The 18,680-nt window shown below is 39.7% G+C and overlaps 1 protein-coding gene across 2 annotated transcripts; it reads left to right on the forward strand.

The window, feature by feature from the left end:
- Positions 1-196: 196 nt before the first annotated feature.
- Positions 197-13,247, forward strand: GTF2H5 (general transcription factor IIH, polypeptide 5). 2 transcript variants are annotated; one of them, XM_008587022.1, is made up of 3 exons: positions 197-236; positions 1,114-1,186; positions 12,744-13,181. In XM_008587022.1, exons 2-3 carry the CDS (start codon positions 1,152-1,154, stop codon positions 12,922-12,924), a joined length of 216 nt encoding a protein of 71 aa, XP_008585244.1. In that variant the 5' UTR covers positions 197-236; positions 1,114-1,151; the 3' UTR covers positions 12,925-13,181. The 2 variants fall into 2 exon arrangements, with proteins under 2 accessions (XP_008585244.1, XP_008585245.1); XM_008587023.1 differs by lacking the exon at positions 197-236 and adding an exon at positions 478-902 and having other exon boundaries at positions 12,744-13,247.
- Positions 13,248-18,680: the final 5,433 nt, after the last annotated feature.

Consider the following 18,680-nt stretch of genomic DNA (forward strand, 5'->3'; position numbering starts at 1 on the left):
GGACTCGGCTCGCCCCCAACCGCTCACCGGGGACCCAGTCGGCGGGGAAGCCCACCCCTCAGCGCCGCGCCCAACCCGCGCCCTCCACCCGGCGGAGGGTGGCACGTGACCCCACCCCACCGGGCCCCGCCCCCTCAGCGCGCTCCTCCCACAAGAGCGTCCCTGGCGCGATGACGTAGCTTGCGCAGGCGCACTCTTTCGGCAACGCGGAGGCGCCGCTGGGTGTGTGGGCGGAGGTGCGTGTTCACCCTCTGAGCAAGTGGGGAAAGTGGGGTGCAGGGAGGACGGAGGGGTCCCGAAAAAAGAGGGGGGAAGGAAAAGAGACCCAGAAGTCTGTGCTCCTGGTGCGGGGGTGGAGGGCGGTTTCTCGCAGTCGTTTAACCGAGGATTTCCTGCGGGGGCCACTCTACCCGCTCTCAGGGGTAGCAGTTGACGGGTTAATTTGGCCAGCGTGCTGCGGGGCGTTTCCTTGGAGCGCAGAGCCTTGGACGTGCTTTGTTTAGTGAAGGAACGTGAGGTCTGGAGACCTGGCTTGTCTTCTTTTTTTTCCCCTCCTGGAACTGTGGCTTAATCTCACCACTCGATCTCCTCTGTGAAAATGAGATGGTTGGACTCACTACGTACTTTTTGGATTTTTTTGTTTTTGGTTTTTTTGGCCTGCGGGTATTGGGATCGAACCCGACCTTGGGGTTACCAGCACCACGTCGCTATGTAATTTTGGAGGCCTCTTTCAGAACTACTGTGATGTCCACCTCCCGGGATCTTACCTTTATCATTCACCTGGATGGGGAAAGAAATTCGTTCAGTAGTGACCATATTTTACTGAATTGAGCACACCGATGTGTAGTTATGCCACTTGCTTTCATTAGGATGAATTGACCGTGCGTAGAATTTGTTTGCAAGTAAGAGTAGTGCATTATTAATAATCCACTTTAATTTTGTTAAAAAAAATCGGAAAGTCTATGTTTTCTTATGATTAGCTCTGTCTTTCATAGACTTAACTGTTTAATATTTAATATCAACTTAATATTTTGCCTCATTTCAGAGGTAAATCCCCGAAGTATATTGAAGTTGATGCTTTTGAATTTTGTGTCACCTTATCCTTTTTATTAGCATTCTTGAGGTCATCTGCATCTTCTGACTGGGAAAAGATGGTCAACGTCTTGAAAGGAGTGCTTATAGAATGGTTAGTAGTTTTGATACTTCATTGTGAATTTTAAATGTACCTATTGAGTCTTGACTTATATGTGTGAGTGTACCTTTCTAGAATCCTGTCCATATTTTTTTACTTTTAAGATGTGAATGAGGGCTGGCCCGGTGGCGCACTGGATAGTGTGCTGCTTGGGAAGCGTGGCGGCGCTCCCGCCTGAGGGTTCGGATCCCACATGTGGACCGGTGCCCGCTCACTGGCTGAGCGAGACGCGGGAGCGACACCGAGGGTTGCGATCCCGTTGCCGGTTCCCGGTCCGGTACAGGGGCAACACTGAGGGTTGCGATCCGTTGCCGGACACGGAAAAAAAAAAAAAAAAAAAAAAAAAAAAAAAAAGATGTGAATGAAAGTAAGTCTTTCAGCTTTCTCAACTTTAATTTTCTTACTTAACAAGTGGGAAAGATTTTGTTGCTAAGTTTCTTCCTGGCGCCAAATTTCAGTATCTCTTGAATTGAAGTAATTGGCATTATATCCAACAGCTTTTTATCAGAGGCAGCATATTTGTTAGATTAGTCCCCTTTAGAGGAACAGTGCTTATTTTGTCCCCAAACCTTTAGGACTTGACGAGAATTTTAGGGCCTGCAAGAGTATGAGAATTTGCCAAGGTCTTTACCATTACAAACTGCGGCCTTTAAAAAAGAAAGAAAAGCAAGAGAGCCTGTTGGAGAAGGTTTCTTGAACTCCTTTGCACACATTCCAAAGGAGAAACTAGAAACCATAATGGATAGGGTTGAAAGCAGTCTAACAGGGCATAGTTATCACGTAGTTGTGAAACCTGAACTGTGGATCAGTCTTTCTCAGTCTCCACTTGCTTGTTTGCCCCATCAGTAATTCTGTCTCGCCTGGGAACCCTGCCCTGTGGACACTCCCATTGTCTGAAAATTCTACTCTACCTTATTGTGCCCCTAATATGAGCCAGTGCAGGATAATGCAGTTGACTGTGATGGCAAGGCCCAGGAAAAGCAAGACCAAACCCTAGGACACATCCAACAGAGCATCACTGTCCAATAGAAATATAATGTGAGCCACATGTGCAGCCTTAAATTTTCTAGTAGCCACATTAAAAAGTAAAATGAAACAGATGAAATTAGTACATTTTATTTAAACCAGCATATCCAAAATGTTATTCCTTCCAACATGTACTGTCTTCCAAAAGAACTTCAAAGTCCAATGCATATTTTACTTTTACAGTACATCTCACAGACTAACCATATTTCAAGTGCCCTGTAGTAACATATGACTAGTGGGCTACCTTAAGGACAGTGCAGATTTAGAGTTTGGATAGAGAAGACACCAACAAAGGCAATTAAAGTATCTAGTGAAGTGGGAGAGAATCTCAGGAAGGAAGCGTTTCATGGAGGTGAGTAGGGTGTGTTGGGTGCTCATGAGAGAGAGAATGAGATGAAGATGAGCTGGAGGCCATCAACTTTTTTCTCTTATTTTTTTCTTTTTTTTTCTTTTTTGGCAACACCAAATGAGGTGCAAAGAGGCCATCAGTTTTTGATAAGAGCTTTTTTAATGGAGTGGTGGAATATGTGCCAGATTTTGGAGTACTTTGAGAAGGGAAAAAGAGGTAAAGAACTGGAGACTCTTTGGAGAAGTGTTATGAGCACATGGATAGAGAAATGAATTAGTAGCTGAAAAGGGATATAGTGAGGGACTCGTGTTCCTGTTATTTTTGTTGTTTTAATGTGAGAGACTAGAATGTATGTTGATGAGAATAAACAACTAGAGAGGCGAGAGATACTCTCTTAGAAAAGAAAAAAGGTTAGAATCTAGATCTCAGAAGTACTAAACACACTTGTTTTTTGAAGAGATCCCAGAAGTGCTAAACACACTTGTTTTTTGAAGACTCCTAGGCTTGATATACTCATTTATTTTTCTTATCACTTTGTCATAGTTAACATAAACATTTTCCTGGTTGACCTTTTAATGTTATTTTTTTGATACAGAGGACACACAGAGTGTCAGCCACCAGTTTTTTCCCTTTGGTTCTTCCAGTTCTCCTAAGTTTAATATTCACTCCGGGTCCAATAAATATTTAGTTCTCCCTTGTGAAGGTCTTGTATTTTTGTTTTTGTTAATGTTTTAAGTTTCATTCACATAAAATTTATTGGAGGGAGGAGCATATCATGAGGTGAAGATCTAAATTAGCTTTTTTATTTTTTTATTTTTTTTTTGCCAAATAGCCAACAATTTTCCACCACCATTTGTTCCTTTCCCCAATGATGTGTGATGCCTTCATCACAGTTTTACTCTCCTTCCTTGCTACTATCTTCCATCCCAGCCCACATGCATTCTTTTCTTTGTCATTGTTGCCTATTTTAACATAATCTTCTAATAATTTAGTCCATTTACAAAATAATTATTTTGGCATTTTGGTGGAAATTGCATTAAACCTACATTTTAATTTGAAAAAAAAAGAGACGGTTGGATTGCATGAAGTACAAAAATGGGGAGACTCATTAAAATCTCAGTGACAGACTTTTGGTTTAGCTTTAAGGACAAAGAGTACAGGTTTGTAAGATGAGCTGAAGTGTAAACATTTTCTTTTCTTATTGGCTGAGCTTTCGGCTTAGTTTGCTGTCCTGGTACCCAGCTTCTGATTTCTGCCTGGGCTCTGATGGCTGTCACCTTGCTGTTCAGTGCAGTGTGCAGACTAGCATCAACAGCATCATCTGGAGCTGGTTAGAAATGCAAACATCTCAGACCTCACCCCAAATCTGCTAAATCAGGATTGTGCATATAAAGGATCTTGTTAAGATGTATTTAAATTTTGAGAACCACTGTTAATCAGCTTAAATTTGATAACCAGTTCCCCTGTGGAGAATTGTTTTGTACCAGGACTGTTAAATTTTATTTTGCAGATGGATACTATCTTTGGAAAACTATTTAATTTTTCCCTTCAAGGTGAATTCTAAAGTATAGCCTGCACAATTTTTTTTGAAAGGGTAATTGCCTGTCTTCCCAAAGGTACAAATCTTCCAAAAATATCCCAGGCCTAAGAAATAACATAGATTGATGGGCCGGCCGCTTGGGAAGCGCGGCGCGCTCCCGGATAGTGCGCCGCTTGGGAAGCGCGGCGGCGCTCCCGCCCGAGGGTTCGGATCCCACATGCAGACCGGTTCCCGCTCGCTGGCTGAGCGAGGCATGGGAGCGGCGCCGGGGGTTGCGATCCCGTTGCCGGTCCCAGTCCGGTGCGGGAGCGACACTGAGGGTTGCGATCCGATGCCGGACACGGAAAAAGACAAAAAAAAAAAAGAAATAACATAGATTGATAAAGGGCATGGCCAGAAGTGGTGAATCCTCCTTCACTGTCGGGTGCAGGTGTTGCGATGGTAACTGGAAAGTCCTTCAGTTTCCCTCATGTCTGTTTTTGATGCCAAAGAGAAAATTGTATTGATACAAGGGTTCTTCAGAAAGTTCATGGAAAAATAGAATTAAAAGGCAATAATGAATCTTTCCATGAACTTTTTTTTTTTTTTTTTTTTTTTTTTTTTTTGTCTTTTTTACTGACCAGCAACGGGATCGCAACCCTCGGTGTTGCGCCCGCACCATGCTCAGCCAGTGAGCGGGAACCGGTCTCCACATGGGATCCAAACCCTCGGTGGGAGCGCCGCCACACTCCCAAGCAGCGCACTCTCCAGTGCGCCACCGGGCCGGCCCTTTCCATGAACTTTTAGAAGTACACTTGTACTGAATCAGCGTAAGTCTGTTTACTACCTCATAACATCTAGGGATTGTGTGAAGCATTTAGGTGTATGGATTAGAGTATAGAATTTGATAGGTCTGGGATTTACAGGCAAACCACTCAAGGATCTCCTAAACCTGCTTCCACTTCCTCAATAATTCTCTCTCCAAATTCCATTTTTATCACAACACAAGATAATCTGTAATAGTTTACTTAGTACTGTTCCACATATTCAATCCAGGCAGCCAGTAAAATACTTCTCAAACTTGTATAGCATAGTTCAAGAAAGGAGCCTTTTAATGTGACACTTGTCTTAGATTGGCTTAACTGCCATATTTAAATTCCATGTCTATCAGTTCCATTTAGCTAAGCAAGCCATATTATGATGGTGGCGATTTAGGCCTAGCTACAGTGAATTGAAAACAAGGCACTTGGATATAGTAAGATTCTTCCCAATTTATCTAATACCAAAAATCTAAGGCTAAATAAAAAACGTTTATATTTATAAATTTGTATTTTTATTTCAAAACAAGGTTGGTAAAAACTTCCTCTTTGTTGTGATCCACCACCAACTGCTAGGCTCACACCAAGCATTTTCCCAATCCTAGCCAACCTCAGCAATTACCAAAGCAAGCAGCATATGCCCAGCATGTCTGTCATTTCCAGGTGCTGGAGCAGACCTCTGGTGTGACAGTTACCATGGTTTGTTTGGCAAGTGTTTCAGCAAGGAAGATTTGTTGCAGAGGTGCAAATTGCAGCCAGTTTACAGCACAATAGCCAAGAATCAAGAAACATGTATCATTAAACCAGGCTTACCCTTATGTGTTTGACTTCTAAACCTATATTGTATGTGAGAAGCAAGTAAGAACTTTGCTTCTTAGTAGGGCCGTGTTCACTGAAGTTTCCCAGGCACCCAGAACAGTGCCTGAAGTGTATATAGAAGATGCTTAGTAAAGATGTGTTGACTGAATGAATTTTGTTAACAGAATTGAGTAAAAATTTGTGATCTCAGCTTAAATTTCAGGTTGTTAATGTACCTTTAGAGCTTCTCTGTTCCCACAGTGAAAATCAGTAGGTAAGAGGAAGTTCTTGGTAAATTGGATGCAAGTTTCAATACAAAACAGGTGTGTACAGGCCTCCTTTTTGGCAAGTAATATCAAAATAGTTGTCAGGTGAAGTGGTTGTTGTCTTCCAATCATAGCTTTTAAAAAAAAAAAGCAAGCACCCACCAAGCTGCCAACATTGATGATGGAAGGGCAATCTTAAGCCTCTGAAAGCAATTTGTGATGGGTTTTTTTGGAGCTTTTATATCTTTGAACACAGTAATTCCGTTTCCAGAAATTTATTTTAAGTGATCAGAACTGCCGATAAAATGTATGTCTTTGAATGTTCTAATAAAACAAGTCTGTTGATTGTGACATATTTTTATAATCAAATAATGTAGCTGTTAAAATATTTTGCAAACATTTTAAGTGATATGGTACAATCAATGCACAATACAGTGTCAAGTGAAAAAAGCTGAATGCCTGTAATAGAAAACACTGAGTGTTTACCATGTGTCATGTACTGTACTAAGGTAATATTAACTCATTTAGTTCTCACACCAACCCTTTGAAGTAGGTTTTATTATTTTATGGATGCAGAAGTTGAGATGCAGAGAAATTAATCAGTTTGCTCAGGGTCACACAGCAACTACATAAGCTGGGATTTTAAATCATGGTATTCTGGCTGAAGAGCCCAAGTTACCCTGACATATATGAGAGTACTTCAGAAAGTTCCTGGAGAAACAGAATTGAAAGATAAAACAAATCTTTCCATGAACTGTTTGAAGTCCCCTTGTACTATCCAATACAAAACTAGGTATAACATTGTGTTCAATTTTTAAGAGAATATGTAGTCTTAGAATTAAACCATATATAGTCACAGGTTAATCTAAGTTTTTGTAACAGAAATGTAAGTCGTTTAATAGGGATAGAACGATTGGAATTTGATCCTCTCCACCTACATCCTCTCACAAACGTAAATGCTCATTTTAATTGCTCTTCATTTGAGTACCTACTATGAGCAAGGTATTTTAAATATAGTCTCTAATCCAGCAACTCTGCAAGGTAAATAGTACTAACATTACTAGTTAAGAACCTGAGAAATGGAAAGGTTGAGTGATTTTGTATAGCATATGTATTTGGGTTGGCTGTGTTGTGGCTTGGAGCTAGACTTTCTGAGTCCAGTACTCTCTTTAGAGTCTCGTATCTTTGTAACTGTGAAACCTCTTACTATATATGTCATATTGGGAAATTGGGAGCTGTGGTTCCGGTTAATTTAATGTCCCCTGTTTTGTCCCTTTCTTTCTCTTAAGACCCTACTAGCCTACTAAATATTTATTGAGCACCTACAATATATGCTAGGCCCTAATCTAGACACCCGTATCTCAGGTCGGACAAAACCCATATTCAGAAAACATTTTGGAAAACGATTATCAGAGGGAAATAAACTTAAGTGAGCAAAAGTAATTTAACAATAACAAATTGTTTAAAACATTCTACTCGCAGAGCATACAGAGTACTTAAACATTTTTTTTTTTTTTTTTTGTCTTTTGTCTTTTTCCGTGTCCGGCAACGGATCGCAACCCTCAGTGTTGCCCCCGTACCGGACCAGGGACCGGCAACGGGATTGCAAACCTCGGCGTTGCTCCCGTGCCTCGCTCAGCCAGTGAGCGGGAGCCGGTCCGTATGTGGGATCCGAACCCTCGGGCGGGAGCGCCACCGCGCTTCCCAAGCGGCGCACTACCCAGTGCGCCACCGGGCCGGCCCAATACTTAAACATTTTAAAGTAATATATCTTGGCTGATTATTATCAAAGGATAGTTTACCATTGACTAAGCCAAGATTATTATTCTGGTGGGATGGACAGTGCTAACAGCATTGATCAGTTAACTTTGTGTCTGTTTTACAGCTAATTACGTCATCCTGGTAGACCCATTATGGTGTAATACTTTCCAGAATCATATTATGTAGGAGCTATACTGAGGTTCTTTAGGAGGAGGTTGGTTCCTGATATATGCCCTGCACATTTCCAGGAAAAAGACATTTTTTCTTGCTCAACAGCCCTGATCTCTGGACTGCAACCAAGTATGTATATGAGCACTTGGTTTTTTGAGTTTATTGTTCTTGCCAGCAGGTTCTCCCAGAGCCTCCCTCCATGTGGAAGTGGAATAGCGCTGTGTTCAGACAAGAATATGTCACACCTCCACGTTTCATAACAAAATGTCCCTTAAACTTTAAGTTTTTTTTTCTTTTTCTTTTTTTTTTGTATAGTCTTTTTTGAATTATTACAGATTATATTTCAGGTACATGCTTGAGAACTCAGTCTCAAAATGACTGCTTTCCATCTCCTTTCGAAAGTTTAATAGAGGTGATTGTTATTATAGTTATTTCAGTGTCTCACTAGCCAGTCATTCTTCTAAGCTATCTCATTTGTCAACTAACAGTACTTCTCCAGATATGGGGAATGAACACCATCGGTGTTCAGGAGGATTTGAAGAACAACACACATTTTGGGGGATAGAACACAAAAATATTTTTTACTTGACCGGATTAATTTATTTGAGAAAAAAATAAAACTAACACATCAGACTCTTGATATTATCCCAGATGAAGTTAAAGTTAAAAGTTAGTCGATTTAAAGACAATTTAAAGAAAGATCTTAAGTGATTTGCAATGGAGGTGTTACAGGAGATGGCTAAAATAGCAAGGATAGTGTGCAAATGGCAGAAATTTTGAAAGCACTGGGGTGATGATTCAGCACAGAGGTGAGTCCTTTGGCACTTGGTTTCAGTGGTTTAGCTTTTACTTCATTGAAGTGATGTAAGTTTATCCCATTTAGAAACTTTCTAGAGATATTAGTCTTCATAAACACTTAACCTTCGCTACCTTTAATACCTCTTAGTAGGAGTCAGTTACTGAGAGTAAACGGGTGTCACCTGTAAATGCACTGAGTGCAAACAATAACAAGATAGTATATTACATTTGGACAGTAATTCTGTAATGTCCTGTTTGTCCTAATCACTATATTACATTTGGACCAGAAGTTTATTTTAAAACAGTTGTTCATCCAATTGTGTAAAGTGTATCCTTCTAAGAAACCTCTGAATATATGATTTTTATAGACCCTATTGAGCTCTTTGTGGGGCCTGGAGGGTGAAGTGAGCATCAAGGTCCCCATGTGAGTCCTCCCTTGTCCCTTGTTTGCAGGGAAGGGTGGAAGCAACTGTAGAGCACTAAAGCTGAGGATTTTTTCTGCCTCCTCCCACCCTCCCCCAGCCAGCTGCGTACTCTCAGATTGCTCTCCTTTTAGTCCCCTCTTTATTTGTATAGGCAAGGCAAAGTTTAGGGAAATGACTGAGTTGTTTTGTTTTTTTTACAGAGTCTGAGCAGGAAAACAATAGTTTTAGAGAAGCTGAAACTTTGGTTTCCCTGTCCTATGGGCCTCTTCTTCCAGTGTTCTTTGTTAATAATTGATAAATTGTTTACCTCAGTATGTTACTGCTTTAAATTTTTTTCATTTAAATTTTTATTCTGTGTAATTGCCAAAATTAGGGAATTGCTAAAAATGTGAAATTTAACTTTTTCTGTATTTGCTTAAATCTGTGACTCAATATTATGCTGTCAAACACCCCATTCTCTCTCCCATCCGTCACCTGTTGCTGCCTTTCAGTCTCACATCACTGTCTGCCTTGAGACCCTCATTCTCATTATGCTCTTTATGCCTACTGTTCTTGTTTTTCAGTCAGCCAGAAAGCCACAGACTCCCAAGCCATCCCTCATGCTCTGGACTCTCAACTTATGGCTCTATTCATCTGCTTTTTAAATTCCATCTTCTACTCACCCCTAACCCCAATCTTTTCCACTCTGCCCTCTAATTATCAGTGATATATGAGATACCAGAAACAGAATCCCCTCTATCCTCTGCCTCTTCTCTAAACATTCCCTTTTCCTTCCCCACCCACCTTTTCCTTTTTGTGCTAACGAAACCTGTCTTTCTCCCAAGCACACTGCTTTGCCCACAACCCTATCAAGTGGTGACTTTTTTCTTTTAATACTTCTCGTGTCATTGGGCCAGGAAATAGAATAGGCATCTACCTTGTTTCTCATTGCCGCTTCCAGAAATTCTCCCTCCCTCTTCCATAGAAACACATAGTTCTGAATTTCAGATCATCAGAGTAAACCACCCACTAACACCCCTCTTTATAATCATCTACAAACACCCAAATCTTACCTGAAGGTTTCTCCTTGACGGCTACCTGTTGCTCTTCAGTAGCTATCTTCTCAAATTCTTAGCAGTGTCAATATCCATGTGGGTAATCCTTTCCATACCCTGTCCTCAGTTTCCTGACCTTTTCCAATGATCTCATCCTGCACTGCGTCACAGTCACTTATTCCTACAGTCCCACCTGGACCTGTCCTTACCAACACTGCTGTCTTGTTTTCAGGCATCTAACTCTGACCCACCTCTTCTTTCCAGTTCTCTTCCTCTAATACCCTCACTCTATAATTTCATCAACTCCATCAGACCTACAATCTGTTGATCCTCCCACCTTTTCAGATTCCCACATCTCTTTTCAGCTTCCACTCTAGTTCTCTGCTCATTGTAGCAAAATTTCTGGGAAGACTTGTTTCTGTTCACTTTCTGTAATTTCTCTCCTCCAATTCTGAAACCCCCTGCAGTTAGGCTTTCTCCCCTATGACTCTACCAAAACTGCTCTTGTCAAGGTCAAGTAACGTTCTGAATCCGGTGGTCAATTCTCAGTTCTTCTCTTACCATGCCTATTTAGTGGCATTTGACACGATTGATCACTTCCTCTTCCTGAGTACTTTTGTTCACATAAGCTTCCAGGACTGTTCATGCTTTCTTTCTACCTTGCTAATCATTCCTTCATAATCTCCTTTGCCGGTTCCTCCTTTTCTTCCTGACTTTTTGATGTTGGGGTGTCCATAGCTTGGTCCTTGGACTCTTGTTGTGGTTTTAAATACCATTTATACATTGCTGACTGAATTTTACTCATCACTGCTAAATCCCAGAGTTGTATATTCAACTTCCTACTCAGCTTGTTCACTTGGGTGTCAGTAGGCATCTCAAATATAACATGCCTAAGACCAAACTCTTGATCTTACCTGCAAACCTGTTTTTCCCACATTCCTCCTCATCTCAGTAAAAGACAGCTCCATCCTTCTATTTGTTCAGACCAAAAATCTAGAGTCTCCTTGGTTCCTCTCAAAGTTCGTGTCTAGTCTCAGCAAATTTATGTCAGCATATATCTAGAATTCAACATCATCTCCACTGTCACCACCTACGTCCAAATCATCATTCTCTACTGCCTGGATTACAGAATTCACCTAATTGGTCTGTTTCTACCCTTGCCTCTGCCACTCGCTTTTTGCAACCCAGCAGCCAGTATGATCCTTACATTTAAAATTTAAGTCAGTTTTTAAGTTAAATCATGTTCTGGGTGAAAACCAAAGTCCCCAAAATCATCAACAAGGCTTATACTCATTTAGTGATTGAAATAAATTATTTATTTTGTGAGTTCACTTAATACCTATGTTTGTACATAAAAGAAGTTAAACTATTGCTTTCCTTTTTTTGTCTTTTTTTTTTTTTTTACTGACCGGCAACGGGATCGCAACCCTCAGTGTCGCGCCCACACCGCGCTCAACCAGTGAGCAGGAACCAGTCTCCACATGGGATCTGAACCCTCGGTGGGAGCGCCACTGCGCTCCCAAGTGGCGCACTCCAGTGCGCCACCGGGCCGGCCCAAACTATTGCCTTCAGTAAATGACACTGATCTCTTGGATTAAATTGTTATCTTGGTAATTGATGTTGACTTTCCTGAAGACACCAAAATATTATGTAAGATTATGTTTTCTCTAAGAATTACAAAAATCTGTATGTAATTTGACAATTTTTTTATTTTTTTGCTAAACACGTTATTGTATATCAGATCTAAAGAGTGTCCTTTGTCATGATTCAGGATTTTTATGAAAGAGACATATTGCTGTAAATCTGTACTGCCCACCAAGAAATTGTATTTCTTTTTCTTATGACTGCCTTATTCATTCCAAACTAAAAACTACAAGTAAATAGAATTTAATTTGGATCTCTTCTTTAAGCTCAGTATTCTCAAAGCAGTTTTGTCAGAATTTTCTTCAAAGATTCTGAACAATAAATAGTTAAGGCTAATTGAGTTCAGAATTTTAAGGAAGGAAAAAAACTTGAGTACCTACTGCAGGCCAAACACTGTTCTTTCACATAGGCTCACTTTTATAGTTGGTAACAGAGGCTCTGGGAGATAAGTACATATTCTGGGTCACACAGTAAATGATAAAGCTAGAGTTGAATCCAGAACTGACTCTTGCTATATATCCTGTCTTATCAAAGTAGCTATTTAACTGGCTTTGGAAGTTAATTTGTCACTGGCAAGATACTGAACAGTTATTGGTTTCTTAAACGTAGTGGTCATGGAAAAGTAAGGATGTTGGTTTTTTAAATCAAACAGGGACGTATTAACTGCAGAGCTTTGAATATTTTATTTTTTCACTTGTCAGTGACAAATTATTCTTTACAAATATTACCATTGGCCCCTTTCTCTTAAACTTGCAGTAACAATTCTAAAATGAAGCCATATCTATAAATGGTTAACACTTGAGGCAGAGAGGAAGGATTAAGTAACAGTTCAGAACTTTAAAAATCATACTAAAAATTATACTTGCTCAAATTTAATTGCTCAAGTCTCTGTGGTGTGATGTGACAACAAGGTGTCCTATAATTGTGTGTTCATCTCTACAGTGATCCTGCCATGAAGCAGTTTCTGCTGTACTTGGATGAGTCCAATGCCCTAGGGAAGAAATTCATCATTCAAGACATTGATGACACTCACGTCTTCGTTATAGCAGAGTTGGTTAATGTCCTCCAGGAGCGAGTGGGTGAATTAATGGACCAAAATGCGTTTTCTCTTACCCAGAAGTGAAAATACAAGATATTGACCACTTAGGAATTATAAGCCACAAGTGCGAAAAATGACACCACTTAGTATCTTATGTCACGGATTAGACTTAGACGATTGCTTATGAGCATGCTACGGGAAAGAGTATGGGGTCATTTTTTTCAGGAAAAAGCCCCTGAACTGATTTTATTGTACCCTAGAATTTAAAAAAAAAAAAAAAAAAAAAAATCTCTAACAGTTGGCTGTGATTTGTCTTTTATTATCCTTTATTTAAATATAAACATAAATGTATTTTCTACATACCACCAATTTCATATATTAAGAATATAAGAGAGTGTACCTTTAAATTATCTGTGTAACATAGGTATTTAATTTGCTTGTTCCTCTTAACGATGGTGGGTTTTTGTAGTGTGAATGTGGTCATTTTGTTTCAGAAACTTCACAGATTTACTGTTCAGATTAATATGCCAAGGTGGAAACTTGGGTAATATTTATGTCTCAAATAATATCTGCATGCCAGCCAGCTCAACTGGTGAAGAGAATGTTAAAGGGCAGAGGATTAGAAACAACCAAGTGGGAAAGGCACATGCTGCTTTGCATCTTTAGTTCTCATTTGAACATTATTGGTCACATTTTCCCATCAGAGCAAGTTTTCTTGTATTAAGAAATCAGCTTTACTTGTAGCTTATTCTTTATGAGAATCCCTATTAAACTTGTCTTAAAAAGAAAGACAGAGGCCGCCCGGTGGCGCACTGCTACAGTGCCCTGCTTGGGAGTGCGGTGGCGCTCCCGCTGCGGGTTCGGATCCCACATACAGACCGGCCACTCACTGGCTGAGCGAGGTGCGGGTGCAACACCGAGGGTTGTGATTCCGTTGCCGGTCCCGGTCCGGTACGGGCACAACACTGAGGGTTGCGATCCATTGCCGGTCACGAAAAAAGACAAAAAGGAAAAAAAAAAAAGAAAGGAACAGATAGAAGCAAAGTCAGCGACACACTAGGTTACAATATATTACATGTAGTTCTAAGATTGGTTGGTGGCAGAAACAATAACACCCATAGGGGCTTTGCTTTCTTTCCTGAAGACAGTGTATTTGTAATGATTCTCACCCAGATAACTCAGTCTACACAATTTTGATTCCCACATAGCAATGCAAACAACTTTGACAGGTTACTGGTCCATGTGGTACTAAAATTTGTCAAATAGAAGATGTTTCTTCTGAATTTCTAACTGTACTGAAGTATTATTCATCTTGTAATTCAGGCATGTCAAAATCAATTTTTAATATGCCTCAGGTATTTGTCAGCTAATACCTTTTATATAAATTTGAAACTTAGAAAAATTTTTTCTTAGAATCCTAAAGTTTAAAAGGTATGGAGAAAACTATGGAACAGTGATTGCAAAGAGTGTTAAGTGAAGGAAAATATCTCATTAGCTCTTATTTTTTAAAAGTTGTGTTTAGGCAAATGTTAAATGTCTTTCTCTGGACACTATTAATATGGAACAGTGTCACAATAGGAAGCCCACTTGCAAGTCGCTTAGTTGACTTGTCAGACTATGAGTAAACAGGAAATAATCCAAGTGACATTTTGTCTAGGCTCTCTTTCTTGGAATCTGATTGCTATAATTTGATTTTGGCACACTTCAGACATCCAGAACAAGAGATATTGGCTGCTTGGCACTGGAGAAATTTACTACTGTCTTTTTTTTTTTTTTTTTTAACAAAGTCCTAAATATTGTGAAATGGTAGTATTACATTTTCTTAACTGCATAAAAGAATATTTGTGGAAGGTTGCTGCCCAATCAGATATACACTAAAATTGTGATAGAGTTACACTTGCTTCTGGATAAGGGTTTTGTTTTTTTTAAATACTGTATCAAGTAAAAAAATTAATTCCTTAAATCTGCTTCCATGTGAAATTTAGTGTGATTATCTTAAGTATGCATCACAGTTGATGTAAAAATGTGTATAGAGAAATCAGTTTTGGTGAACAGTAACAACATTAATAGTAATTGTCAACAAAGACTACTCTCTTTCTGATAGACACTATAGGTGGTAGTCGGAATTATTAATGATTTTATCACTCTTAAGATTAACCGTAACAGAGGTGATCTGACATAATTTTACTTTTTTCTGAGAAGTTGGTGGTATACTTCCTCTATTTTGTACTTACACATCAAACCTCGTTTAGCTCAAAAGAAGCTAGGAATAAAAGTTCTGACAAAAAGCTTCTGCTGTTATTAGAATACTGGGACCTTCCTATATTTTTATAACATTAACAGATACAAAAAGGGTATATTTTCAAGATGGAGAAGCAGTTTGCAAATATTGTTAACAAAGTTTGTACAAGTGTACAAAGTTTTCTTTCACTTACAGCAAGCATAACATTGAAAGGTCAATTGATGAAATTTTTGGATAAGCTTTATAAAAACACTATTCTCGAGGGCCGGCCTGGTGGCGCACTGCTACAGTGCGCTGCTTGAGAGCGCGGTGCCGCTTGAGCCCGTTGGCGCTCCCGCCGAGGGTTCGGGTCCCACAAACAGACCGGTTCCCACTCACTGGCTGAGCGAGGTGCGGGCGCGACGCCAAGGGTTGCAATCCCGTTGCCGGTCCCGGTCCGGTACGGGCGCGACACTGAGGGTTGCGATCCGTTGCCGGACACGAAAAAAGACAAAAAGGAAAAAAAAAACACTATTCTTGAGATAGGAAAGTGATTAAGATCACTGAAGCGATCCAGACTGCCTGAGTGCAAGTGTCAGATCCCTGCTTTCTAGCTCTGGGAGCTTGGACATGTCACTGAATTTCTCATCTGTAAAAACAGGGATACCCATCTTCAAAGATTATTGGGATGATTGTAAGTTAACATATGTAAAGCAGATAGTTCTGAAATTTAGTGACCTTGAATAAAGAAGCACACAATGATAAAGGGAACAAGAAATTTCAGCACACACACACGTGTGTATATAATTTTTTATATACATATTTTTCCCCACTGTCATAATGCAAACAGAACAAACAGGTGAGGGAGAACAGGAAATCCTAGAAAAAAAAGACCATTCAACAGGGGCCAGCTGTTTTCATTGATTTCAAAACTCTGAGCGACTTTACCAGGAAAGGTATCTGGGTAGTTAACATTTCTGAGACCATTTCTGTCTTTGCCTTCATTCTTCAATAATCTGTATAGTATTCTTGGGTCACAGTCCATTTCTATCATGACTGGGCCATTTTTTTTCATTGTCCTCACAAAGTTACTATCTGAGTAGAGTTTGGACTTTATTCTTTAGATAACCTTTTCTATTTGGGTTACAGAAGTTTTTTTCTCAACTCATCTTTCTTGCTTTCTTATCCAGCTGTTCTTTTTCTAGCTGGCTGTCATTCTTAACCTCTCCTTTTTCCCTTGTTCCTCTGTGCTGTTTATTATTTCTTTGAAATTTTAAAACTTAGCCAGGATGTGTATGTCATTTGTTAATTTTGCGTGGAATATGTGAGTCTTCCTGATCTCTTAATATTCTGGAGGTTTGTTTTGCTTTGGGGAGGATTCTTTTTTTAGATGAGCAGGTTATCTGCTACAACTTTAATACCTCTGTTCCATTTCTTTTCTTCAGAAACACTATTCATTAGTTCTTTATGATTAACACCTTTGTGTTGTTATCTCATTTTCATTGCTTTTTTATTCTCTGTTCTAGGAATGCTTCTCAAATTTGTCATTAAACTTGATTTACTTTAGGGAAAACCTGTTTCTGCTGCTTCCAACATGATTTTATCTTGGCTTCTGCCTTCTGGTTACATTGCACTCTAAAGTATTCCTTATCACAGCTTATTTTTGCTTAATGAAGGTAAGGTCCACTTTTATCTTTTTGTTTTTAATTGAAGTTCTCTTTTATGAGCAATACACATTCGTTGCAGGTAGATTGGAAAAGGGAAGCAAAAGAAGAAAATACAACTCATTCATAATCCTACCACTCAGGAATAACCACAATTATAATTTTGGTGACATTCTTCAAGCCTTTTTCTAAGAATATAAAAACAGCCCTACTCCCCCATTCCAATGAGATCACAACTACTTTGACACTTGGGGGGGTTTTTTGCTTAATTTTTTATGATCTTTTGTTTATTAAAAACATGGGGCAGCATTTTTATTTCATAGGAAAGTTTTTATTCTGATGTCTTGAGTATATTAGAATTACATTGGGAGACTTTAAAGAATATTGATGCCTGGCCTCAGCTCCCAGTTATTCAAATTTAATTGTTCTGGGATGGGACCCAAGCATCAACATTTTTAAAAGGCTTCCCTGGTGCTTCTAATGTGCAGTCATAGCCGAGAACCCCTGACCCAACATGTGCAATAGAGACTTTGGGTAGGAAGTTTTGTTTTTGGGTTTTGTTTAGTTTTCAGTAGGCTGATCTACCAGCACAGCTGTTTCCTTTTACTGCCAAGGAAATGCTGAGCCTACCCAGCAAGGAACAGCTTTTGTTAAAATTCACTAATTAGATAACTGATTCCCCAAGTAGCTGCAGGATCTTATTTATTGACAGTAATTAGCTTGATTTGGCTCCCTTCGTTAGACTGAGGAAAGTAATTGCAGCACTCTTGTTTAGGGTTTTTTATAGAACATACATTCACTTTAAGATATATTAGTAATTTTTTTATTGTTTACCATGCATAATTTTTTTAGCAAAGCAAATTATTAAGCTATGACAATATATCATTTCTCGTGCAGGGTCTTCCTGAGGGGTGGTGCCTAATATTCATTATTAACTCATTTATGTGGCTATCTGTAAAGCTACACGACTATGCCAGTTGTCGAGTAAGGCAAATCATAACTAAATCCAAAATGTTTTGTTATTTTAGTTATACTAAGTTTCCATTTGTACTGTCAGGGTTCAGACCTTTCAAACCCATTGTACAGACTTGGTCACCAGACCACTCACATGCAGGTACATGCTAGATAATTGGGGAAAGATCCTGGGAGCCTTCGGCAGATGACACGAGCTCAGTGCTCAGCAATGGCAGCAGCAGCTTACAGGTCCAGCAGCCGTGGTGGACTCTTGGGGCATCCTGGAGGCACTGGCAGCAACAGCTTGCAGCAACAGCCTCCAGCAGCCGTAGCGGCCTCCCCCTGGCCCCCCCAGGGATGTCCCAGGGAGTGGGGGGGAGGCCATGGATCAGAGCCAGTCATCCTCTATACTTAAGGCCATAACCCAGGATACCTGGATGCACATGCTCAATTACATTAGACAATAACCAAGGAACACCTGGGCACACGTGCATATTTACATCAAATGCTTCGCAAGACTCTGAATATCTAAGGGGCCCTGACCATTTTCCTATATTTTCCCAACACTATCATAGTCACTCCTCTGTCTCCCAAAAACCATCATTAACATCTGCATTTACACAAGGTGTTTGCATGTATATGGTTTACATTTTGTTAGGGAGAGAAACTGAGTTTCACACTCAGGAAAACGGGGAATGTAGAGGCAGGACCTTGAGAGATGTACAAACATAAGTAATTTAGTGACATGAAGAATTCACAGAAATCTTGATGATGGCTTTGAACTTGCATAGGACATGGAATGGAGGAGTTAGGGTTATGTCAGTCTTATAAAACACATTAAACTATGTGGTATTTGCAGCCATAATTTGCAATTACTGTGTCTTGAAGCTTTAGTAGAAGCTTTTATGTCTAAAAGTAAATGTTCTATAAGTGTTTAAACCTTTAGCTATGGCTATACTGGGCGATGGTCCAAAGTTGCTATGAAAAACTTCCAGCATAAG

The sequence above is a fragment of the Galeopterus variegatus genome, unplaced genomic scaffold (assembly GCF_000696425.1).
Source record: "Galeopterus variegatus unplaced genomic scaffold, G_variegatus-3.0.2 Scaffold4218, whole genome shotgun sequence".
NCBI lineage: Eukaryota > Metazoa > Chordata > Mammalia > Dermoptera > Cynocephalidae > Galeopterus > Galeopterus variegatus.